General features: G+C 37.7%; 1 protein-coding gene and 1 long non-coding RNA gene across 3 annotated transcripts in view; one reads left to right on the top strand and one right to left on the bottom strand.

Annotated features, from left to right (window-relative positions):
• LOC115214860 (unconventional myosin-VIIa) overlaps positions 1–27,794 on the top strand; it is a 183,235-nt gene that overhangs the window by 118,210 nt on the left and 37,231 nt on the right. For both annotated transcript variants that reach the window (XR_005000419.1, XM_036505518.1), the window contains exon 3: positions 13,295–13,408. Coding sequence is in view for 1 of the 2 variants with exons in the window: in XM_036505518.1 (XP_036361411.1) it covers positions 13,295–13,408 (114 nt within the window). In the remaining variant the exon portion in view is untranslated. The remainder of the gene's footprint in view (positions 1–13,294; positions 13,409–27,794) is intronic.
• LOC118764604 lies at positions 260–21,697 on the bottom strand. The gene is made up of 3 exons (XR_005000420.1): positions 21,613–21,697; positions 2,955–2,959; positions 260–276 (listed from the first exon to the last, which is right to left on the bottom strand). It is a non-coding gene; the product is annotated as an uncharacterized LOC118764604 (long non-coding RNA).

Consider the following 27,794-nt stretch of genomic DNA (forward strand, 5'->3'; position numbering starts at 1 on the left):
TTCTTCAAACCTTTTGGATGGGTCCACCAGACCACCTCTTCTGCGTTAACCACTAAGCAGAGAAAGATCTGCTTTCCATCTCTGCTAAAGGAAGGTTGTATGTTGATCTTCAGTATACACCCAGCTTACAGCTGAATCCATCTTACCCGAGTCAGCAGCTGCTCAGTTCAAGCCTAATAATAATAACTGCTCTGAAAACAGCAAAGATTATCCTGATCCTAGAACATGACTGGTTAATTTATTTTATCAACCAATAAGTTGAAAGGCAAAGTTGACCTTGGCAGAATTTGAAATCACAACATAGAAATGGACAAAATGCCACTAAGCATTCTGTGTGGTGTGCTAACAGTTCTGCAAGCACACCACCTTAATCATCATCATCATCATCCAATGTTTTAAATCCAAGTTTTGTCCCTGTTAACGGGGGTTGTCAGACCTACCTTAATGCCATAGCAACCAAGGTAAGCAGGTACAGTCCACCCCAACCTTTGGGCTGGCTAGTGCCCATTCTGGAGCTGGATTTTCTACAGGAAGCATGCCCTTGCTTACTCCCAACCTCAGTTTCTAGACATGAGTGGTCCCAAGACCAAGGCCTCTACCAAGAAATGTGGTGGAAAACTAGCTCAGGAAGGCAGGGACGCTACTCCCTATAACCCCTTTTGGAGCCCCTCTACCTAATGATGATGATGATGATGATGATAATAATAATAATCCTTACTACTATAGGCACAAGACCTGAAATTTGTGGGGAGGGTAACTGCCTAACTGGTACTTAGTTTATTAACCCTGAAAGAATGAAATATAAAGTCAATCTCGGCGAAATTTGAACTCAGAATGTTGTGATGGGGAAATACTGCTTAGCATTTTGTCTGGTATGCTACCGATTCTGCCAGCTTGCCACCTTAATAATAATAATAATAATAACAACAACAAGAGCACTCATAGAGTGCAAACCTCTGCCAAGGCAACACCAATGTCCTCTCAACAATTAAGCAGAGACGATTTTTTTAAATGAGAATATCTGAAATAAAATCGACCGCTCTCACAAATGAGAATACTAAAAGTGAACCCGACCACTCTCAAAAATTAAGTAAAACAACAGGAAAAATAAGCCAGAATCCTTGTCCAGTACCCAATCAATTCCAAAATCTAATCAGTTTGTTCTAGTTCTGAGGCCAAACATCCCTGAAAGTTTCATCTGAATCCATCTAGCGGTTCTTGAGATATCTTGTCCACAGACAAACAAACAAGCATGACTGAAAACAATACCTCTGCTTTAGTGAAGGCGGAGGTAATAATAATAATAATAATAATAATAATAGTTATGATTTTAGCACAAGGCCAGCAATTTCAGGGAAAGGGGTAAGTTGATTACATTGACTCCAGTAATAAACTGGTATGTATTTTATAATCATAATGATAATAACAACAATAATTACAACAATAATAAATAGATAAAAATGCTTATGTATACGATAGAAAATTGTGATTTCATGCTGGTATCATCATGTTTTTTTAAAAAAATAAGCTTGATAAGATAATATTATTATTATATCCATTATTTGAAAATGTAGATTTTGAAAAATATATTGGATAGTTCACAGATAAAAGGTTTATAATCTGTCTAAAGATTAGATTTTGTTGAAGTAGCACAACTAAGAAGGTTGTTCTACCATTTGACTTCAAAGTCAAGCCATTTTTCTTTACTTTCTTTTGGCCTTTTATTGTTTGTTTTTTATATATTTTGCATTTTCTTTGCGTTCTGTTATTCCTTTACATGTTTCAGTAATTGGATTGCGCCCATACTGGGGCACCAACTTGAAAGGTTTACTCGGTTATATCGACCCATGTACTTTTTTTTATGTTTGATGTTAATTCTATCAGTCTGTTTTTTTTTATTCCATGAGCTGATAAGTTAGAGGGATGTAAAATCAAAAACAGCCACCACCAGTTGTCATGTAGGGAGGACAAACACACATGCATGTATACAAGTACACATACATACATTCATATATATATGTATATATACACACACACATGCACATATATGATGGGCTTCTTTCAGTTTCCATCTACCAAATCCACTCATGAGGCTTTGTCAACCCAAGACTGTAGTAAAAGACACTTGCTCAAGGTGGCATGCAGTGGGACTGCACCAAGAACCATGTGGTTAGTAAGCAAGCTAATTACCACTCAGCCACACCTATATATATATATATATATATAAGGACTTCTTTCAGTTTCTGTCTACCAAATCCATTCAGATGGCTTTGGTTGGCCTAAGATTTTAGTAGAAAACACTTGCCCAAGGTGGATCACAGTGGGATTGAACCCAGAACCATGTGGTTCATAAGCCAGCTGCTTACCACACAGCCACTCATATATATATATATATATATATATATATATATATATATATATATATAATATAATATATAATATATATAAATAATGGCCTCTTTCAGTTTCTGTCTACCAAATCCATTCAGAAGGCTTTGCCCGAGGTTTTAGCAGAAGACACCTGCCCAAGGTGGCACGTAGTGGAACTGAATCCAGAACCATGTGGTTGGGAAGCAAGCTTCTTACCACACAGCCATGCCTGCACTTATGTATAGAGATCAATCAATCAATAGATAGATAAATGTACTTTTTTATTATTGTTAATTGACAGAAAATTAGGAAAGTGAGTCGAGGGCCGAACTTTATTTTTACCCCAAATTTGTTCAGTGACTGAAACAAACTATCTTCTGTGACGATGCTTGCATGAAATCACAATAACCCAGTTCAGAATCAGTTCTAACCTGTTTTGTATGGCTATGATGTAATACATGGCAATTTCAATTAGCCCATCATCATTATCATCATCACATCTGTTTCTCCATGTTTGCATAGGTTAGAAGAGATTATGTTGGGGCAGAGTTTTCTATGGCCAGATGCCATTCTTGGTGCCAAACCCCAACTTGTTTCTGATCAAGGTATAAACCTCCAAGTTTATTGAACAACAAAGAGCCCGGACATGTTTTGTGCAGAGAACTGCAGACAACGAACATTGCATGAAAGAGCCTTTTGGTTTACAAAGCAGTGAATATGAGGAAAAAACAAACTCACTCACCTATGCACCATTGCAAGCACATACACACACACACACACACACACACACACACACACACACACACACACACACACACACACGACCATGTAAATATACTTGCTTCTCCACCTCCTCCTATGAACTGTTTGTGAAATCGATCCGTCAATACAAGCTGTAGTTATGTGTGTGTGTGTGATAGACAGAACATTATGTGTGTGTGTGTGTGTGTGCATGTGTCATGGCTTTGGCATGTGTCAACTATGCAGCTTTTATCGTCTTTACCAACACCCCTACCACTGCTTGTCAATTTCAGTGTCCCTCTATCAACTTAAACATCTTATGTTTACTCCCTCCGTATCTTCCCCCTTTTTACTCCCTCTCCCTTTATACGATGCTCGGTGCCACACACACACACACACACACACACACACACACACACACACTAGGGTAGCCAAATAGCACCTCTTTTAGCAAGACAATCTGTTCTGTCCTTCTGTCATACTGTAACCCAGTGGTGGTTCCCAAAGTAGCTGGTATTGCCCCCCTGGGAGTGATGGAAAGATTCAGCAGGGTGGCCATTGAAGAAAAATGGGATGATAATGGGGTGGCCAAATTGGGGTGAAAGATGTGAAAACAAAAATATTGATAAGTTAATTAGGTTAAAATTTTGTGAAATACGAATTTTACTGCAGAAAGTGGTCTATATTTGTGGTGGGGGGGAGGAGGAGGGAGAGCTATGAATGGGACCTGGGTGCCAAGGGGGCGGCAGCCTGAAAAGTTTGGGAACCACATCTCAAACCTCTTGCCCGGTATACAGTCACTTCTGTCAGTGCCACTCCCTCTCTCAACTGGGAGGTCTTTGTCTTGCAAGCTATTTGGTAAACCCATTAGTGTCGGTGCCGAGGAATATATATCCATGCTGATGTCACAAAAAATGCACCCAGTATACCCTGGAAGGGCATCCAGCCATTGAAACCTTACAAAAAATAGACAAATGGAGCTTGGTGCAGCTCTCTGGCTGTCATATCATCCAACCCATATCAGATGGGAAAGCAGATGTTAAATGATGATGATGATGCACAACAGACTTCTTTCAGTTTCTGTCTACCAAATCTACTCAAGATTTTGGTCAACCTGGAACTCCAGTTGAAAATATTGGCTTAAAGTATCAGTGTCACACAGAAGAAATGAACCTAAGACCATATTTTTGAGAAGTGAGCTTCTCAACTACACAGCCATGGTCAGCCAGTTTTGTATGGGTTTGAAGTAAATCGTTGTAATTTAATTTAGTTCTCCTGCAAAAATTAATTAAAGTGAAACAAACAATGTTTAAATGTTTATTTGTGGAGATTCATTCTGGAAATGTATTTAAAATAAAATATATTTAGAACAAGTGTAACGAACAGAACAGATTTATTGCTTTCTACAAAATAAATATGTTTTGTAAGATATAGGTTGTATTTCTCCTGATAATTGTTGCAGCTTTTGTGTAGACATCAATAGTAATTAAATGTGAGTGTTCTTGTCCCAACATCACATGATAGTTGTGAAAAGGCAACACCATCATACTGTCGATGTTGTTCATTTACTGTGAAAAACATGCCTGTATCTGGGGAAATATTAGGCTTTGAGACAGGTAAAGGTTGGTGACAGAAAGGGCATCCAGCCGTAGAAAGTCTGCCTCAGCGAATCCTGTATATGACAGTGTTTAGGATATTTGGATCTTGATCCTAAGGCTGTGAGTTCAATTCCCAGCAATGCATGTATCCTTGAGCAAGACATTTTATTCCACATTCCTCCAGTCTACTCAGCTGGCAAAAATGAATAGTACCTGTAATTCAAAGGGCCAGCCTTGTCACATTCTGTGTTACACTGAATCTCCCTGAGAACTATGTTAAGGGTACTTGTATCTGTGGAGTACTCAGCCACTTGCACATTAATTCCAAGAGCAGGCTGTTCACTTGATTGGATCAACTGGAACCCTCATTGTCATAACTGACAAAGTGCCAACTTTTTTAATTCTTACCTAAGCAAGCCTGGAAAATGGATGTTAAAACGATGAGGAAGATGTCCTAATAAGATAACTTTATAATTCTGTTTGGTAATTTAATTTGAGAAAACAGAAATAGAATCCATTACAATTTTGTATAATTCTAAATAATTTTTTTCTTTTTTTAAAAATTTTTCTGAGAAAATTTGCAAGGTTAATATGCTAAGAAAGTATTAAAATGTCTTACCTGCTTATATGGATGCAGAGAGAGAGAGAGAGGGGGGGAGTGAGAGTAAGAAAGAAAGAGGAAAAGAGAAGATAACTTGATTGTGGGTTTTTATTAACAAGCTAGCATCTGACAAATACACATTAAACATCATTTATTTTATAAATCTTTATCTTTTACTTGTTTCATTCATTAGACTGCAGCCATGCTGGAGCACCACTTTGAAGAATCTTAGTTGAACACTGATTTCAAGAGGGACACACACACACGCACACACACAATGGGCTTCTTTCAGTTTCCATCTACCAAATCCACTCACAAGGCTTTGGTTGGCCTGAAGCTATAGTGGAAGACACTTGCCTAAGGTGCCGCACAGTGGGACTGAACCCAGAACCATGTGGTTGGGAAACAAACTCCCTACCACACAGCCACACCTGCACCACTTTGCTAAAATATCTGAGGTTGCTGTCATGGCTGGAAAGTAGGAGGGGAAGTTTTTCTTCGCCATTTTGAACTTGCAAAGAAAGAAATTAAATTTTTAAGAAAAATACTTGAATTATTCAGAATAAGTCATTTTGGGCATAAATATAATGACACCAGATAAATTTTTTTATGTTCTAATAATCATACAGGCAATGGCATGACTGAGTGGTGAGAAGCTTACTTCCCAATGGTACAATTGTTTCCTGCTGCTTCATTTTATTAAACACTGTAAGTATTACATCAGTTTTAAAATGTCGAGCAATCTTCAGCCACTTATAGAAATTTTCCAATCAAACAACATTTTAAAACTGATGTAATACTTACAGTGTTTAATAAAATGAAGTAGCATGAAACAATTGTACCACTCCACCTCAGATATACTTGTTGCTTATTTTGATTATAATCACCCCATAGATTTATATGGATAATATCATACAAAATTCTGGTGCCTTTGACTTAAGTACCATATTCATCTGAATCTAAATTTTGCTGAACTTATATATATATGGCATGGCTGTGTGGTTAGGGAGCTTGCTTCCTAACTATATGGTTTCGGGTTCAGTCCCACTGCATGGCACTTTGGGTAGGTGTCTTCCACTATAGCCCCGAGCTTTGTGATTGAATTCGGTAGGTGGAAGTTCCTGCCGTGTGTGTATATGTGCGTATAGCTGCTCAGTGCCTCTCCGAAAGAGAGAGAGAGGGATATATGGTGGTTGTCTAATCCTTATGCAGAGTATGACCACCACCTGTACCTACATCTTAGATCTATCATGGCATCTGATGTGGCTTTTTAAACCAGACAATGCTTTGAAAAGACACTCAGATAGATTGCATATCTGATTTGGACCATCATGAGCTGCAGTTAAGTTCTGATCTTTGTGGATGTAAGAATGTAAATGTATGTATGTGTTAGTCTCCCCACTGCCACTTGGCAACTGGTGTTGGTGTGTTTACACCTCGGTAACTTAGCAATTCAGCAAAGGAGACTGATAGAATAAATATGAAGCTAAAAATAATAAGAGGTATTGGGCTTGATTCTTTCTAAAAATTCTTCAAGGCAATGCCCCAGCATGGCCATAGTCTAATAACTAAAATGTGTGTGTGTGTCCACCACTACCTTTGGAAAACTGGTGTTGGTTTGTTTACATCTCTATAACTTAACAGTTTAGCAAGACAGACTGACAGAATGTCAGGCCTAAAAATAAGTAGTGGAGGGGTGATTCATTGAAGCCTTGGAGGTGGTGCTCCAGCATGGCTGCTGTCCAATAACTGAAACAAGTGGAAGATAAAAGATAATGCCCAACAATGCTTAGAAATGGTCAATCAGTGGAAGACTGGTTTATGTATAAGATAAACGTTGGTATTGCATTGAATGTCAAACTGGGTGGGCTTTTCTGGAGTGTCTTTTTATTTATACTTATTTGCAAAGTTATTTTTGATCCATTAAATGATAATGGTTTCAAGTTTTGGCACAAGGTCTGCAGTTTTTTGATGGGAGGGAGTTAAGTGAATTAGACCATCCCCCAGTATTCAACCGGTACTTACCGTATCAACCCTGGAAGGGTTGCGAGGCAGAGTTGACCTTGGCTGAATTTGAACTCACAACGTAGAGACTGGCAAAATGCCCTCAAGCATTTTTCCCAGCATGCTAAAAATTCAGCCAGCTCAACGCCTCCAGCCATTAGATAATTATAAAACAAAAATTTAATTAATTATGGCTGGTGATTAAAGATTTTGATCAATTTTTAAATTACCTCAAGATGAGATATTTTATATTCATAGTAAAACAACAACAGCAGTAACAACAACAACACCAAGATAGATAACATAATTTGCTGGAAATTTCGGTTACTAAAACATATGGCACATGTCTGAGAGCTTCAACTTGTCTTTGTTTTGTTGGGGTTTTTTTTTGTTTTTTTTTTTTGCTTTACATGTTTCTAACTTCATGATTATTGTTTAAGAGGATTAATGATTTAACTGATTAAGATAAGCGGGTTTTATTTTGTATGATGCATTCAAGTTCAGACTATATCTGGTTTATACTGGAGAATTATTCAAACCTTTATATAATGAAATTTCCAGTCAACCTTCTGTTATTATCATCACCACCACCACCACCATCACCATCATCATCATCATCATCATCAACAACAAGGACAATTCCCTTCTAATGCTGATTGTTGTCATCAGCCACTTAACATTTATTTCTCCATACTGTCGTCTTAGATTGGACATATTCCTTCAGCAGCTTATCCTCCTGTCATTTTTATTCTCTTTAATCTCTTCGGTGAGACATCAGCTTTTTCAGGATATGTCATAATCATTTGGTCACAAATCTCCATTCATTCTACCTATGTCCGTTGCCCTCCACTGCCTCCTGCTACAACCATTCAATGTCATCATCAACGTCATCATCATCATCATCGTCATCATCATCATTTTTAATGTCCATCTTCCTATGCTTGCATGGATTGGATGGAATTTGTTCAGGTAGCTTTTCTTCAGCTGCATGCTCTACCTGTCACCAACCCTCACCTGCTTCCAAGCAAAGTAGTGGAGGGGTGATTCATTCAAGCCTTGGAGGTGGTGCTCCAGAATGGCTGCTGTCCAATAACTGAAACAAGTGGAAGATAAAAGATAATGCCCAACAATGCTTAGAAATGGTCAATCAGTGGAAGACTGATTTATGTATAAGATAAACGTTGGTATTGTATCGAGTGTCAAACTGGGTGGGCTTTTCTGGAGTGTCTTTTTATTTATACTTATTTGCAAAGTTATCTTTGATCCATTAGATAATAATGGTTTCAAATTTTGGCACAAGGTCTGCAGTTTTTTGATGGGAGGGAGTTAAGTGAATTAGACCATCCCCAGTATTCAACAGGTACTTACCTGGCCAGACATGTTTTTATGGAAGATTGAAAACAAAGAACTCTGCTTGCATGACAGGGACACATATTTATAACTATCATATGACGTTCAGACAAAGAGAGTGTGTATGCAAGCATACATACTCTCTCTCATTCATCACATATACACACACATTTCGTGATATAGTATGAAGTGGTGCATGATTCCAGAATTTGGTTTGACTTCATTATTACAATTCACACACACACACACACATATGGTGCTGGTGACATGTATAAAAAGCACCCAGTGCACTTTGTAAAATGGTTGGTGTTAGGAAGGGCATTCTGCTGTAAAAACCCTGTCAAAAGCAAACAGTGGAGCTTGGCACAGCCCTCCAGCTTGCCAATTTGGAAGATGGACATTAAATCAGGACGATGATGGTACTTTATAATTATTCTCTCTTCTGTGTGTCTATCTTGTTGGGTGGTTGGTGATAGGAAGGGCATCCAGCTGTAAAAACCATGTCAAAACAGACACAGGAGCTTGGTTCAGGCTCTTTCCTGGCTGGCTCCTGTCAAACCATCGAACCCATACCAGTATGGAAGGCGGATGTTAAATGATGATAATGTTGTACGTATATATATATAGCAGAGCATGGCTGTGTGGCTGAGAAGTTTGTTCTGGGTTCAATCCCACTGCATGGCACCTCGGGAAAGTGTTTTCTACTCTAGCCCTGGCTTAACTTAAGCTTTGTGAATGGATTTGATTATGGAAACTGAAAGAAGCCTGTTGTGTATATGTGCGTGTGTGTGTGTCCTTGTGTTGACATCCTGTGATAATCGTAAGTGATCATCACTGCCACGCAAGCAGTGTCATCCATTTCCAGTCTTCCATGAAAACATGTCTGGGCATGAGGATATATTACCTCACTTGGAAACAGGTGGAAGCTGGTGACAGGAAAGGCATCCAACCACAGGAAATCTGCCTCTACTAATTCCATCCGACCCCTGAAGGCATGGAGAAGTAGATATTAAAGTGACGATGAAGAGGAGGAAGAGGATTTTTGGCATGATTTCTACAGCTGGATAAGCCTCCTCTCATCAGCCATTTAATAAACTGTACTTGATGCTCCTCATCATGGCACTGACAGTAGAAAGACTGCATTAAAATGGTACACAACCTTATTGATTCCAGTAAATATAATAAAACAAAATGGAATTAAAAACATTTTATATAGAATCATATTCTGTTTATTATTAATGTTTCTTGATATATTTAAATCTTATTTTCTTCACCCCCACCCACCCTTTGTTTTCCCATTCCAAGAAATTCAGACTTAGCAAGAACAGTTCCTTTAAATTCTGGACATTTTTCTCTTTCTTTCTCTACAACTATTGGGTCTTTTTTGTGTTTGTTTGTTTTGTTCTGCTTTTCATGTGACTCATTCTCATCTCAGATTTTCTTTCGCTATTCGAACCTCTGCCTGGATTTACTTTGCTAAGTAAATAAATAAATAAATAAATAAATAAGTCAATCTTAAGCTTATTGATTTCATCTTCGTCTGATGTTCAGATTTAAAGTGTTTAAAGATAAACTTTTGCTGCTTTCAACAACGAATTATAATAAAATATTATCATCATAACCATCATTATTATTATTGTTGTTGCTATTGTTGTTTTATTACTGATGTTGCTGTAATAAATGTCATGAACTTTTACATACAGTCTCCATCTTGAAATTTCCAAGATAAAAAAATATATATATGAAGGAAAGATTGATTTCAAAATTATTTAGTCAAAAATCAATTATCTATTAAATATCAATTGAAATAAGGTTATGAAACAACTGTAACAAAAAAGAAATTTAGGAACTGCTTTAGATGAAAATCCTTAAGTTATGAACTTTGTTGGAAATAATCAGTAACTATTATTTCATTCTGTTTATGAAGCATTAATAAACCCAGGAGGTTTAGCTGTAAAAGATTAAAGGTTAATATATTATGTTGGGAAAAAGATAAGTTTTATTTTTTAAAAAAAGGTTTATTTTTTGATGTGTAAACACTACAGTTAACCCTTTTGATTCCAATTCATCTGAAGTTGCTCCTGATTCTATGATACAAACTTCTTGTTTTATGGTGATCTAAATTTAAACCTTCCATCAAAATTCTATGTTAATTTGTTCCAAATACCAGTTTGATAATATGAAGGGTATCTTACTAAATTCTTCATTATTCTAAAAATTAGTTGAAGCAAAAGTAATATATTTATTTGCAGAAATATGGTAACAAAAGGGTTAAAGTGATCTAAATTTAAATTTCCTATCAGAACTTCTCGTTAATTAATGTTACAAACACAATATTGATAATGACAGGTATTTTATTAAATTCTTCATTACTTTTAACTGAGGCAGTGTATTTCAATAGGAATATGGTAACAAAAGGGTTAAAGTGATCTAAATTTAAATTTCCCATTAAAACTTCATGTTAATTTATGTTCCAAACACCAACTTAATAACGACAAATTTATTTTACCAAATTTTTCATTATTTTCCAAATTAATTGAAACAAATGCAGTGTAATTCATCAAAAATATATTAACAAAAAAGATTAAAATGTATATACATGGGGTCATATATCTACATCGAATGATGCTTTTTACATGCCACTGGCATAGGTCCATTAAGCCAGCACTGGCATCTGCCACATTTGAATGGTGCTTTTTACATACCACCGGCACAGGAGCCAGTCAGGCGGCACTGGCAATAATCACACTTGAATGGTGCTTTTCACATGCCACCAGCACGGGACCAGTCAGGCAGCACTGGCATTGATCATGCGCGAATGGTAATTTTTACATGCTACTGGTACAGAACCCGTCAGTCGGCACTGGCATCGACCATGCTCAAATGGTGCTTTTTACATGTCACTGGCACAGGTGCCAATCAGGTGGTATTGTCATCGGCCACAACAACAATTTCACTTGCCTCATTTTATATATATATATACAAACACACACACACACACTAATGTCAATTTATGTAATGCCTTTAACATACTAGTTACTTGTGGTGGAATGGAAAAAGGGACACCAAATACTTTTCAGTATTGGGTGATGATCCTTTATCTTCAGTGTTCAAATCCCACCAGTTTAACTTTTCCTTTCATCCCACCAAGGGTGATAAAAAGGCAAATTTTATTTACATCCCTAAATTATATCCTAGATGTGAATGGAATTATTATAAAAAATTGAATTAAAATAAAGATCACTACATTAAAACTTTTTATATTTGTCCATTGTTTAGTAATTATTATTGTTATTATTATTGTTATTATTATTATTATTATTATTATTTCCAATCCTATCTATGTCCTTCCTCCCTCTTGTCTCTAATTGCCCCTTTTTAAAATCCGTTGTTTTCTTTTCTGTTACATCCCCCTTCATTTCTATGTTAGATAAAAAGGGATTAGCTTAATACTGCTAATACAGCTATACAGTTAATCTTCATGAGTCATTATTTTCATGAATTAAATGAAACTCAATTTATAAATATATTTTTTATCTTTTTTTTTACATGTTTTAAGTCATTGCACTGTGGCCATACTGGGGCACCACCTTGAAGGGTTTAGACAAACAAATTGAATCCAGTGTTTTTTTTTTTATTTTCTGTTGATCTCACATCCACTCTCAATACTTTTATTGGCTTGGGGCTGTAGTAGAAGACACTTGCCCAAGATTCCATGCAGTAGGACTGAACCCAAAACTACACAAACATCTTAACCATGCAACCACACCTGCACTTGGCAGTGCTCATTCAGAGTCAGAACCTGATGATGATGATGATGATGATGAAATATATAAATAAATAGTAAGACCATCAAAGTAAAATAAGGAAAGAAAATATGTGTAGGCATAGGAGTGGCTGTGTGGTAAGTTTCTTGCTTATGAACCACACGGACGGGTTCAGTCCTACTGCATGATACCTTGGGCAAGTGTCTTCTACTATAGTCTCGGGCTGACCAAAGCCTTGTGAGTGGATTTGGTAGACAGAAACTGAAAGAATCCTGTCGTATGTATGAGTGTGTTTATATATATATTGGTGGAAGTATGTGTGTGTGTACATGTTTGTGTGTCTGTATTTGTCCCCCCCCCCAACATTGCCTGACAACTGATGCTGGTGTGTTTACGTCCCTGTAAGTTAGCGGCTCAGCAAAACAGACTGATAGAATAAGTACTAGGCTTACAAAGAATAAGTCTGGGGTTGATTTGCTCAACAAAAGGCAGTGCTCCAGCATGGCCACAGTCAAATGACTGAAACAAGTAAAAAAGTAAAATATGCATTGAATATTTTGATCTTCTACAGACATTGACTCAGCTTTTCGTTCTTGTTGATGATTTTTGAGATAAAACCAAACTAATCCATATTTGAAAAAGCAAGATAAAAACAGCAGCTGTTCTTTAATTCCTTATTAGAAGAACGAGGTCTTAAAATTTGTGAGCAAATTTTTAGGTTTTGTTTGAAAAGCTTTGATTTTTTTTTTTTATGGTTATCAATGCCTTTTCTGGAAGAAATCTCTTTTTTTTTACCAGGAAAACCCTGCAAAAAAGATTGAAAGTAGATGATTTAAACTATAAGTTATGTTTTGTTCTTGCAGGGAGATCATGTGTGGCTGGAGCCAAAGACCAAAGAAGAATTTTCTGTGGCCATTGGTGCCAAGGTGAAATTTACAGAGTCTGGAAGAGTTCTTGTTGTCGATGACGATGGGAAAGTAAGAATTTTGCTTTACAACATTCTTTTCTTTTGCCCTTTTAATTGTTAAAGATTTAACTAACATAACTGTGATTGCCTTTTACAGGAAAATTACACACCCAACACCAAATATTCTTCAAATTTTTATAACAAGATTGTTCTGAATTGCACAACTTATGTATACTTATGTTTTTTAAGTGTTCAGTATGTGTTTGCTGGAAGGTCTCTTAGGCCTTCCAACAAACTCTCTCATTATTGGAGTACTCTAGGATTTATTGTGACTTGTTATTGGTGGATAATTTACTCCATGGTTTTATCATAATAATTTTAACAACTAATCTGTCCCTCTGTCAACTTATCCATATGCCTATCTAACCGTATGTCTGTCAATCTATATTTGTCCAGCTCAATATCTCAGTTTATCTGTCTGTGCTTCTCTATAAATATCTATATCTACCAATCTGACTATGTTTCTCTATGTCTTCCTATCTATCTACCTATTTATCTCTCTCCCTCTCTCCCTCTCTCTTTGTGTAACTGTCTGTCGGCTCATCTATCGGCTCTCTTTTTCCGTTTTCTTTTCTCTTACATCTCTAAGAATTATCACTAATGTACCATTGTGGACATTTACTTGAAAGAAAAATCTTCTAAAACGTAAAACACACAACGACTGTCTGCTATTCTAAGTTGACTCATTTCCATTCTATTTTCGTTCACAACATTCTCTTCTGTATTTCCCAGTGATTGTTTATTTAACTAACTCCTTGGTCCACTCTCCCCTCTGGTCTGACCATCTCTGACCACTTCTGCTATCTTTACCCCTCATGCTTTCTTTCCTCTTCCTCTCTCTTCCTATATCTCTCCCTTCTCTCTCTTCCACCTCTCTCCCTCTCCACCATTCTACTGTATCTCTCTTACCACTCTTGAGATCTCTCTCTCAGCTACACTTCCTTTGCATAAAGTTTTTCTTCTTTTTCAAGCTACGAAATAAATAAATAATTAAATAGACAAATAAATAAATAACAGAAGTAGCGGTGGAGAGAGAGGGGTGGTGGTGGTGGTGGTGGTAAACTAATATTAGCCTTGAGAAATTCAGAAAGAAAGCTATTAATTATTGTTTTTTATTCTAAGCAGACTGAGAATTATTCTTTAGAAAACAACATGTGAGAAAAGTCTCTGTTTAGTTTATTACCTATCTTATTTTAGGTTTAACTCTATGCATACACACACACACACGTTAATTTATATACACACACACACACATGCACATGAATTTATATACACACACACGCACATTAATTTGTGTATACACACACACACTCACTCTCATCACCATTGCGCACATACCATCTCACACACACTCATATACATACACATACATGCCTACACGCCCTCACACACACTCATGAGCACACAAATGCATACACACACATACACATGTATATACATGTTCAAAGTTGCACACACATACACACATACATATATGTGTGTGTGTGTGTGTATATATATATATATACACACATACACACACACATGCATATGCACATAATTACATATGCAGAAATACATACTCATATATGTACACACACACACACACATATATATACACACACACACACACATTCATTTACTCTTACACAAACACAGACATTTGCTCTCACTTACTCATTCACACACACACACACCATTCCAAGCAGTCAATAGCTTATTTCTATTGTGGCTAAAAGTGTTTATTTAACAAGGTTTTGCTCAATGCTTATTTACCGAGTGTTTATTTACCAATTTACATTAAGCTTCCATTCCTTTAATTAATATCCTTTCAATGGAGAAGTTTAATTTTCCTTCAGCATTGTAACATTTCGGTGCATATTTTACATTCATAAAATTTATATCCTTCTTACGTAGTGTTTACAGACTTAGAGACCAAACTCTTGTGATTTGGTAAACAGAAACTGAAAGAAGCCTGTCATATATATATATATATATATAGTCTCGTAAAAGCACCATCCGTTCGTGGCCGTTTGCCAGCTCTGTCTGGCCCCGTGTCGGTGGCACGTAAAAGCACCATCCGTTCGTGTCCGTTGCCAGCCTCGGCTGGCCCCCGTGCCGGTGACACGTAAAAGCACCATCCGCTCGTGGCCGTTTGCCAGCTCTGTCTGGCAACCGTGTCGGTGGCACGTAAAAGCACCATCCGTTCACGTCCGTTGCCAGCATCACCTGGCCCCGTGCCGGTGACACGCAAAAGCACCATCCGTTCGTGGCCGTTCGCCAGCTCTGTCTGGCACCTGTGCAGGTGGCACGTAAAAAACACCCACTACACTCGTGGAGTGGTTGGCGTTAGGAAGGGCATCCAGCTGTAGAAACACTGCCAGATCTGACTGGGCCTGACGAAGCCTTCCAGCTTCACAGACCCCAGTTGACCCGTCCAACCCATGCTAGCATGGAAAGCGGACGCTAAACGATGATGATGATGATGATGATGAGGGCTGTAAAAGCCATGTACAGGGATGGTGTCAGTAAGGTGAAGGTTGGCAATAAGTACAGTGAAGAATTCTGGGATCTCAGCCCCTTCTTATTCATCATAGTCCTCCAGGCAATAACAAACGAATTCAAGACAGGATGTCCCTGGGAGCTTCTTTATGATAATGATCTTGCTCTAATTGCTGAGTCACTATCAGAACTAGAGAAGTTTCAGGTGTGGAAGCAGGGATTAGAATCGAAGGGCCTTAGTCAACCTAGCAAAAACCTAAGTCTTAATAAGTAGGAAGGCAGATAAACTACAAATCCCTTCGGGTAGATGGCCTTGCTCAATCTGTAGAAAAGGTATAGGTAGAAACTCCATAAGATGTACCCAGTGTAAGCTATGGACACATAGGAGGTGCAGCAATGTCAGTGCGTAACTGGTACTTAATTTATCGACCCTGAAAGGATGAAAGGCAAAGTCAGCCTTGGCGGATATTTGAACTCAGAACGTAGCGGCAGACGAAATGTCTAATTCTTTTCTACCCGCAAGGGGCTAAACACAGAAAGGACAAACAAGGACAGACAAATGGATTAAGTCGATTATATCGACCCCAGTGCGTAACTGGTACTTATTTAATCGACCCCGAAAGGATGAAAGGCAAAGTGGACCTCGGTGGAATTTGAACTCAGAACGTAATGGCAGATGAAATATGGCTACGCATTTCGTCCGGCGTGCTAACGTTTCTGCCACCTCGCCACCAACAAACAGTCCCACCTATGCCAGCATGGAAGGCAGATGTTAACTGATGATGATGATGATGATATATAAAGGCAGGAAATGCTACATCTGATGATGAGAAGCAATAGGAACATATAGTTGATACTCAATGTTGTCCTGCTGCTGAAAGCTCCAACTTGAACTACAACTAAAAGCATGGCTGTTATGCCTGCCTAATTAATAGTGGATACAGGTAGTCTGTCAACTGAGCATGCACAAGCATAAACGGATAAATGTATAAACAGGTAAAACAAGTAGTATCAAGTTAGATTGTAACATTTACATAATTCAACATAGTGTTACACAAGAATAGATCATAAGAAAGAAGAAAGTAAATAGTTATGCAGAAAGTCCCTTACAGCTGTTTCAAGAACAGACGTGCAGATGTTGTTCAAAACAGGCTGGAGTTATCCATATATAAGTGATCTATTCCATCATCAGAGGGAGGATGAGATATAGCAATGATTTATTCCATCATCAGAGAAGATGCGAGAACTATTTTATAAAAAAAAAACATTGATTTACTACTACTGTGGATTATAGAGGAAGGCTATTCTTTTAAGCTATCATCATCATCATCGTTTAGCGTCCGTTTTCCTAAACGATGATGATGATGATAGCATAAAAGAATAGCCTTCCTCTATAATCCACAGTAGTAGTAATATATGTGTGTGCGTGTGTGTATATATATATATATGCATGTGTGTGTATGTGTGTTATCTCCTTGAACTGATGTGATGGTTGTAAAATCATTTCCCTGTCCTATAAGCAGTATTCTTTGTTACCAATCTTCATTGAAAATATATCCAGCTATGGGGAAATTTTGACTTACTTGAAAGCAGGTGCGGGTTAGTGACAGAAAGGGCATCCAGCCATTGGAAATCCACCTCAACAAATTCCATTGACCCATGAAAGCATGGAGAAATGGATTCTGAAACGATGATGATGATTTCTATTGAGGAGGAACACAGTTGTTGATTAAGAAAGTCTAATCACTTAAATTTATGCATCATCTTAATATTCATTCTTCCATGATTGCATGAGTCAGACAGAACTTGATGAAGTCGACTTTCTGCAATTGGGTACTCTTTCTGTCTCCAACCTTCATTCATCTGCCACTAAGTATGATAATATTTTCCCATGACTGGATATGCTTTTGTTATGAATGGGAATTTACCCCCCCACCTCTTATTTAGTGCTTATTCATTTAGAGTCTGATGTCTTTTGAGGAGAGGCACAGAGTTTCAGCTTAATTCTTTAGCATTTAATCCAGCCATAACCGGCCCAAATATTCTATCTGTTTTATGTTAAAACTGCCCACATAAAAAGCACCTTTCGAGCATTGGTCCTCATAACCAAGACCTTTGGCAATATGGTATACCTTAGTAGAAGACCCTTCAAACCAAGTGAAATTGTAGTCATGGCAAATACTGGTATCATGCAAATGGCACCCATGCCGGTGGCACGTAAAAGCATCTGTTACACTCTCAGAGTGGTTAGTATTGGGAGTGACATCCAGCCATAGAAACCATGCCAAATCAGACTGGAGTCTGGTGCAACCCCTCAGCTTACCATCCCTAGCAAAACCGTCCAACCCATAGCAGCACGGAAAATGGATGTTTAATGATAATGATGATGATATATATATACACACATATATATATATATATATATATATATATATATATATTTACACACACATATATATACATATATATATATACACATACACACACATATATATACATATATATATACACACACACACACACATATATATATACACACACATATATATACACACATATATATATATATACACATATATACACACACATATATACACATATACATATATATATCATTCCATTTCATAGTGGTATGAGTTGAATTAGCCTGCAATATTGATATTCCAGATCTTCATTCTGTCCTTGGAATAAATTCTTTTGAAACTCTTGACACTTCAATAGCAGACCTTCCTGCCTTTCCTAACCTCCTGTTCACCTCTTGATACAACCAGATCTATCAATAGCACAATTATTATACACAATCACCAAACTGAATCATGGGAAAATGTTCAGGACATCGATTCAATTGAAGTTCTCTTTCTCTCCCCACCTCTCTCCCCTCTCCCCCTTTCTCTCTCACATACACACAAAGAGAGATTAATAGACACTCCTTGAATACCACACTTAATGATGGTTTCTAAGTTTCTATCATTGAAAGACTATCTGCCTATCTCTCTCTCTCTCTCTCTCTCTCTCTATATATATATATATATATATATATATATATATATATATATATATATATAAAATATTATTCGAGACAAAACCACTATTTTGCAAAACAAACAAGGAAAGACTTAATTAATACATAAAATTTTAATAAATAGTCAAAAAAACCGCCACTACAATCGTTTCTTGTCTTGATCGACAATCTTCAGGTGGACTTCCAATAATTCAGTGTCAAACATATATATATATATATATGTATATAAGGAAGATAAAACAAAGATAAAACGCTAAAATAATTTTGTCATGAAATACATTTTGTAACGATTAGAACCGGTTTCAGTCTTTTCAACTTTTTCTACTAAGTTTGAAAAGTCGTAAACTCTGAAACCGGTACTAACCATTACAAATTGTATTTCATGATAAAATTATTTTAGCATTTTCTACCCTTGTCTTATTTTGCTTATACGTATCAGCTTGTGTGTTACTTTTCAACCTTCCACACATATATATATATATATATATATATATGTATGAAAGAGAGAGAGAGAAAATAGAATGAACAACACTGTTTATTTAAAATCCCTACAATTGTTTCAAAACATTTTTATATCTGTAGTTCATTGGTGCAATGTTGTGTAATCATTATCATCCATCCAATGTGTAAAATGCACTTCCTCAGGTGATAGTTCAAATAAGTCCTTCATTAGATCCTACTCTCATTTCACTCAGTCAATAACTGTAGATGAGCATCTGCAGAGTATAATACAAGGTTTCTACCTGAATCTCATTCAACTATACATCCATCTTTCCATCCATCTGTCCATCTGTCTGTGTGTATATCTTTGAGTTTGTGTTTGTCCCCTGCCACTGCTCAACAGCTGGTATATTTGCAGCACCTTAACAGTTCAGAAAAAGTAACTGATAGAATAAGTTCCAGGCTTAAAATGAAATGGTTCTGATGTCAATGCATTCGACTAAAATTCTTCAGGGGCTGTTTTTACTACTTTTAATCTAATAAAAGAAAGAAGTAGAAGATAAAATGTGTTTGTTGTGTGTGTGTGTGCTTGCTTGTCCTGACATTGTGTGATAGTCGTAAACGAATGTCACTGTCATACAAGCAGTGTCATTCATTTCCAGTATTCTACAAAAACATGTCTGATCATGAAAAGATACCACTTTGCTTGGAAACAGTGGAGGCTTGGTGACAGAAAAGGATCTGATTGTAGAAAATACCATGTAAAAAGCACCATTTGAGTATTTTTTATGCCAGTGTTGCCTGGCTGGGTCCTGTGCACAGGGGCCAGAGGAGGCTGGCAACAGCCATGATCAATTGGTGCTTTTTATGTGCCACTGGCATGGAAACCAGAGAAAGCAGCGCTGGCATCGGCCACATTCGGATGGTGCTTTTTACGTGCCACCAGCATGGGTATCACAACTACAATTTCCATTTGATTTTCATTTTGATGTTGATGTACTTGACTTAATAGGTCTCCTCAAACACAGCAGGTCGCCCTATGATCCAAGTTACTTTTGAATGAGCTGGGACTGGTTATGCAAAACTGGTGTAGGAAACAGCCGTGAACTCACTTTATTTGTCGGTTTTCGCAGTTACAGCATATCTCCAGAGGTCTCAGTGTTTCGTTATTGCCGTTGTGAGGCCCAGCATTCGAAGGTCATGTTTCACCACCTCATCCCATGTCTTCCTTGGACTACCTCTACTCCGGATTCCTTCAACTACTTGGGAGTGGCACTTCTTCACACATCTCTCCTCATCCATCCATAGTACATGACCATACCAGCGCAAACGTCTCTCTTGCATGCCACATCTGATGCTTCATATGTCCAACATTTCTCTCAGAGTGCTTACACTCTGTCGTGTGTGCACACTAACATAATACATCCAGCGGATCAAGCCTATGCATGTCCTCCACAGTCATGGCCGTAAAGCATGGCAGTTTGCACATATGCATCGTACAATCTACCTTTCACTTTGAGCAAGAGGCTCTTTGACTCCTGTAAGAGTAGAAGCTTTCTAAACTTTGCCCAGGCTATTCTTATTCCAGTGGTAACACTCTCTGAGCATCCAGCTGTAGAAAATCTGCCTCAGCAAATTCTGTCCAACCCATGCAAGCAAGGAAAAGTGGATGTTATGATGATGATGATGATATACTGTATATACTTGTCTTCTGCTAGAAGACAAGTATTTAATTGCCAAGAGAAACTCTACTACTACTCTCCTATTATATCATTCTTTCACTATAATTACCTCTGACACTAATTATGCCTCTGGCAAAATAAATGTGAAAGTAGAATGTCTTCTTCTTAGCTCAGAGATTCCATTATTGTTGTTCCACAAGAAATACAGCATCGATAGTGGTCATTGTTGTCTATCCCCAAGTGAGTCTAGATCAAATGTGCCAATCATAATCATCACTTCATATCTGTTTTCCATGCTGGCATGAGTTGGACAGTTTGATAGGAGCTGGGTAACCGGAAAGCTGCTCCAGGCTTCGTTTGTCTGTTTTAGCATGGTTTCTATGGCTGGATGCCCTTCCTAATGCTAACCACTTTACAGAATATACTGGGTGCTTTTATGTGGCACCAGTACAGGTGCTTTTATGTGGCCCTTTCAAGTAGCCAATTCTAAGACAGGGAGGGAGAAAGAGAGTGGAGAAAGAAATTGATCCCAGTATTTGACTGGTTCTTTATGAACCTCACAGAGAGTAAAAATAAATTTACCTTTACCAGGATTTGAAATCAGAATGCAGAGGACCAGAAGAAATAGCATAAAGCATTTTATCCCATGCTCTAACCATTCTGCCACTCTGCTATCTTAAGAATGGAGGTGAAGAGTTGTGATTTAGATATACCTGTATAGGTGTACTTTAAATATTAATCTGACCTAATCGTTGAAGGTGCCATGTACTTCACTAAACCTGTGTCCTTAAAACCTAAATAAATGACACCAAATACTATAGAACAATTTAGGCAGCTCTTAGTTGTTTTCAACGACTCCCCTTCACTGAAATGTCTATATATAGAAATCAGTCTAGGCCATCATTCTACACGGGTGAACTGTAAAGTGATAGCAGCCAAAAATATGAGTTTATCTTAGAACAAATTTCAACATTTTGGGAATAGGAAAAAAAAAGGAATTTTTTTTTTTTTTTAATATGTGGTGCAATAAATTTTGGTAAAACTGTTGGAAAAGCTTATTGTTGCCATATTTCTGATAATCTTTAAAAAATTCGCATAATTCTGAAAGGCTTTACTGAACATTCTTTGTTTATTTTTGGGGGATTGAGCACAGAAATTTACATTAAGTCCAAGTAATTGCAGGTGTGAGTGAGTCTTGGATGATAAGCAAAGTCATGGAGAAGAGACACAAAGCTGCAGAAATGTGGTTTTATAGAAAAATGCTTAGAATCTCATGGGAACAGGGGGTGACGAATGTGGAAGTGTTGAAGAGGATGAAAGTAAGGAGACAGTTGGTGGATTCTATCAGAGGGAGGCAGTGGGGTTTTGTTGGTCATTTTCTCAGGGAGGATGACAGAATGGAGCATCACATGGTGGAGACTGAGCCGGTGGGAAGGAGAGCGAGAGGAAGGCGGAGAATGAAGATGAAGGTGGCACAGGAGTGGCTGTGTGGTAAGTAGCTTGCTTACCAACCACATGGTTCCAGGTCCAGTCCCACTGTGTGGCACCCTGGACAAGTGTCTTCTACTATAGCCCCGGGCCGACCAATGCCTTGTGAGTGGGTTTGGTAGATGGAAAACTGAAAGAAGCCCGTCATATATACGTGTGTATATAGAGGTGGCGAGCTGACAGAAACATTAGTGTGCTGGCAAAATGCTTAGCGGTATATCGTCTGTCGTTACATTCTGAGTTCAAATTCCACTGAGGTTGACTTTGCCTTTCATCCTTTCGGGGTCGATAAATAAAGTACCAGTTTCGCACTGGGGTCGATGTAATCAACTTAATCCCTTTGTCTATCCTTGTTTGTCCCCTCTATGTTTAGCCCCTTATGGGCAGTAAAGAAATATATATATGTGTGTGTGTGTGTTAGTCCCTCCCACCATCGCTTGACAATCGATCTTGGTGTGTTTACGTCCCCGTAACTTAACGGTTCAGCAAAAGAGACCGATAGAATAAGTACTAGGCTACAAAGAATAAGTCCTGGGGTCGATTTGCTCAACTAAAGGCGGTGCTCCAGCATGGCTGCAGTCAAATGACTGAAACAAGTAAAAGAATAAATGAATGGATGAAGAAGAGAATGAACATGCAGAGCGAGAAAGACCTGGGTGATGTTGCCAGAGACAAACATAAATGGAGGAGGAACAGGCCATGATTCATCAATGGCACAAATATGCCATGGCACAAGAGAGAGAGAATTGCAGATCAAGTTTCTTCAAAGAACAAAATATTGATTTCGTTGAACTTGTGTTTTAATATTTTCTATTTCTTTGCAAGATTGCACCAAGTGTGCATATGTTTATGAGTGCACAGTTTGGGGGGCACACTGGTCCTACTTAGGTGACCTCAGATTTCAGACTGCATTCAGCTGTTTCTACAACTGAATGCCCTTCCTAATGCCAACCACTCCAAGAGTGTAGTGGGTGATTTTACATGCCACTGACACAGGAGCCAGTCAGGCGGTACTGGCATCGGCCATGCTTGAATGGTGCTTTCTATGTGCCACCAGCAAAGGAGCCAGTCAGGCAGTACTGGCATCGACCACACTTGAGTGGTGCTTTTTACATGCCACTGGCATGCGAGCCAGTTACAAATAACTCTTTGACAGTATTTCCTTTTAGATGTTGACTGTTTATTGAAGAATTTCAAAAAAAATACTTCATATCCTCACAATTTTTTTGATAAATTTTTCTACACTGACATGAGTTGCAGAGGTTCTCACAGACCTTATCAGTTCTTATTCAGAATTAGTTCCTTCCTAGGTGAGCAAGAAACTGTGTCTTGCCCATATACTCCATAATTTTCTACAGGTTAATACCATTCCTATCGCTAACCACCTTACATAATGTATTGGGTACATTTTACCATGGCATCAGTACCAGTGTGGGTTGCCTTGCCCGCAGCAAGACTAAAGAGTTTTCTCTCACTAATTTAACTAAGGATGGCTATTTCTAAGTAATGTTAAGACCACAACAAAATTGTTTATTATTTTATATTATGTTATTGGTTTCAGTCTTTGAACTGTGGCCATGCAGGGGCTCTGCCTGGGAAAGTTTTAGTCTTTTTAATCTCAGTGATTATTACAGTTTGGTGTGTCTTTTATAGATGTCTATCGGTTGAACCACTAAGTTACAGGATTTAAAAGAACGCATTCATAAACAACATAAGTTCATACACACACATACATGCGTAGACACATGTAAACACATAAGTCAGGGTAATGTAACCTTCTAAGAGCTAGATGTATTCATAGGCCCTCTTGGTATTATCTCAGTATGTATGGTCCTTGTTATAAGGTATAGGGTAGTAGCTAATTTAAAAGGTAAACTGTGGTTTAATATATATAAAGACGATAAGAAATGGAGCAATAAACAGTAAGAAGTGGATCGTTGGTGTTATGAAGTCTTATTCAATTAAGAAGAGAGTATGTTTACAGCAGTTTCAATATATCAAGCTGGAGTAAATTTGTATTTACCTTGTTGCAATTGATAAACATCATCGGAACAGTTACATGGCAAAGATAAATAGAAGGATCTTGGAAAGAGAATATGAGGAAGAGAAAGGAAAAAAAAAGGAAAAATGTTCGATAATTCAAGAGTCTTACATTTTAGTGAAGTTCATAATTCGTTGTATCAGTTGGAGGATAGGAGAGAAGAGAGTTAGTTAAATCTATTGTCTTATAATTAGCTAGTTTCACAATTCCACGTGTCCGTAGGTTCTGACATCTGGTGCTAAAAAATAAAAGTATATATACATATCATCATCATCATCATCATCATTGTTTAACATCTGCCTTCCATGCTGGCATGGGTTGGATGGTTTGACTGAGGGCTGGTGAGCCAGAGGCTGCACCAGGCTCAGTCCGATCTGGCAAAGTTTCTACAGCTGGATGCCCCTCCTAATGCCAACCACTCTGAAAGTCTAGTGGGTGCTTTTATGTGCCACTGGCATGAGGGCCAGTCAGGTGACACTGGCAATGATTATGCCCAAATGGTGCTTTTCACCTGTCACCGGCATGGGAGCCAATCCATGGCCCTGGCAACAATCACACTCGGATGTGCTCTTAAAATTCCATTGGCACGAATGCCAATCAGGCGGTACTGTCATCAGCCACATCAGCGATTTTGATTTCACTTGCCTCAATAGGTTTTCGCAAGCAAAGTTCATTGTCCAATGAATGAGGGGTACTCATAGGTGGGCTAGTTACCCCCACTGGCATAGGCCATGGGCTATGGTCTCACTTGGCTTGTCGGGTCTTCTCAAGCACTGCATATCTCCAAAAGTCTCGATCAGTAGTCATTGCCTCAATGAGGCCCAATGTTCGAAGGTCATGCTTCCCCACCTCATCCCAGGTCTTCCTGGGTCTACCTCTTCCACAGGTTCCCTCAACTGCTAGGGTGTGACACTTTTGCACAAAGCTGTCCTCATTCATTCACAACATATGACCATACCAGTGCAGTCGTCTCTCTTGCACACCACATTTGATGCTTCTTAAATCCACTTTTATTCTTTTACTTGTTTCAGTGCTGGAGCACTGCCTCGAAGGGTTTTAGTTGAACTAATCTACCCAAGGTCTTATCTTTGAAGCTTAGTACTTATTTTATCGGTCACTTTTGCCAAAGCGCTAAGTTACAGGGCTGTGAACACACCAATACCGTTCATCAAGCAGTGATGTAGTGAGGACAAACACACACACCAAGACATGCACAAATATATATATAGAAACTGTAAGAAGCCCATTGTATATATATATATATATATATATATATACACACATGCACACACACACACAGACACACACACACATGATGGGCTTCTTACAGTTTCCATCTACCAAATCCACTCACAAGGCTTTGGTTGGCCCGTGGCCTGAGGGAAGGAAGCTTCTTACCACAGCCACTCCTATATATAAGATCAAGCTTAGGCTGTGGTAGACAAGACTTGCCTAAGGTGCCTTACAGAGAAAAACATATTTTTGTAAAATGAATTTCTGAACAACAAAACCATGTTTGCACCTATGTTTATATTAGAAAGAAAAAAGAAAATTTTCTTTGCTTTCTTCACCTTTGGAATAATTAGCATTCCATTTATTTCTTTATTTCTTCATTCATTTGTTCATTTTTCTGACAAAGACCTGTTTAAATTATTGCTGCAGCTCACCTAGTTTCCAACTCTGAGTCAATTCTGCCAGTTATGTCACCCTGACTATAATTTTCATTTTTTTTTCTTTTTTTTTTTTTTTGTAATATAGGGTTTGGTTGAAATAGCATGAGACTGTTAATTACTCAGTGTAAACTTTTAATGAAATACTCTGATCTCATTTATGTGCAGGTGGTAGTTGTGCGGTTAGTGAGTTTGCTTTGCATCCAAGTTCAGTTTCACTGTGTGGTACTTTGAGAAAGTGCCTTCTATTACAGTGTTTAAGTCACTCAGGGCCTTGTGTAAGAAATTTTGTTGATGGAAACTGCAAGGAAGCCCATTGTGTGTGTGTGTGTGTGTATACAGGGTGTTCAAAAAGTCTCTCTGCAGTAAGTATTTTATTGCAAAATAAATATTTATAAGATGGTATAAAGACTACAAAAGAATATATTAGACTTTACAAGACTTTAGAAAAGCTTTATAAGATGTGTTGAAAGTGTTGTCCTTCCTTTTCGGTACATAAGTTCATTCTTCTCCACATGTTTTGAAATACATCTTGGAGAGTCTGATGCGGTATGGACCGTGTGAAGGTTATGATTACGCCTTTTAGCTCATTAATGGTTTTCGGGTGATTCTTGTATACTGATCCTTTACTTGCTCCTCAGAAGAAAATGTCTGGTGGTGTTAAATCAGGTGATCTTGGTGGCCAAAGTCCCTTCAAAATAATCCGTTCACTGTGCAGGATGAAAACAAATTCACTGTGGAGAGACTTTTTGAACACCTTGTGTGTCTGTGTATATATATATATATATATATATATATATATATATATATCATCATCATCATCATTGTTTAACGTCCATTGATGATGATATATATATATATATATATATATATATACACACACACACAGGCACACACACACACACACACATATATGTATATGAAATAAGAGGATAATCCATTTTAACATCCAGTCTGCTTCATTTCATTTATTTGATGAAATTTATTAAACTTTCTTTAATGAATTAACTCTTATCTTGATTATTTGTTTGTATATATATATATATATATATATATATATATATATGCATGTGTGTATATATATATACATATGCTTTATTATTAAAGCTGGAAGAACATCACAAAATTATCACAAAAACTGTTATTCAATTTCACGTTCTTGTTCATCAGGCAGAGGAAACTCTGAGTAACAGTTTTTTGTGATTTTTTTTGCAGCTTTATTAATAAAGCATATTACTCCACCTCTGGTATTCAAGTACTATTTTTTTCCCACCTTGTTTCACATTTACGTGTTTACACAGGTAAGCACATATATAAATACATGCACACACACACACACACACACACACAAATCAGCCTCGTCAATTTAATGTCCACTTTCCCATGCTCTCCATGGGTCAGATGGAGTTTATTGAGGCAAATTTTCTACAGCTGGATACCCTTCCTGTCACTGTGCCCCACTTTTTAATAATAAAAAATCTGGTACCCATCAACATTGGTTTTTGAATATAGAAACACGAGTTTTAATTCAATTACCTGGCTAACGGATACCTCAACTCGTTTAGTAAGAA

This window comes from Octopus sinensis, linkage group LG8, assembly GCF_006345805.1.
Source record: "Octopus sinensis linkage group LG8, ASM634580v1, whole genome shotgun sequence".
NCBI lineage: Eukaryota > Metazoa > Mollusca > Cephalopoda > Octopoda > Octopodidae > Octopus > Octopus sinensis.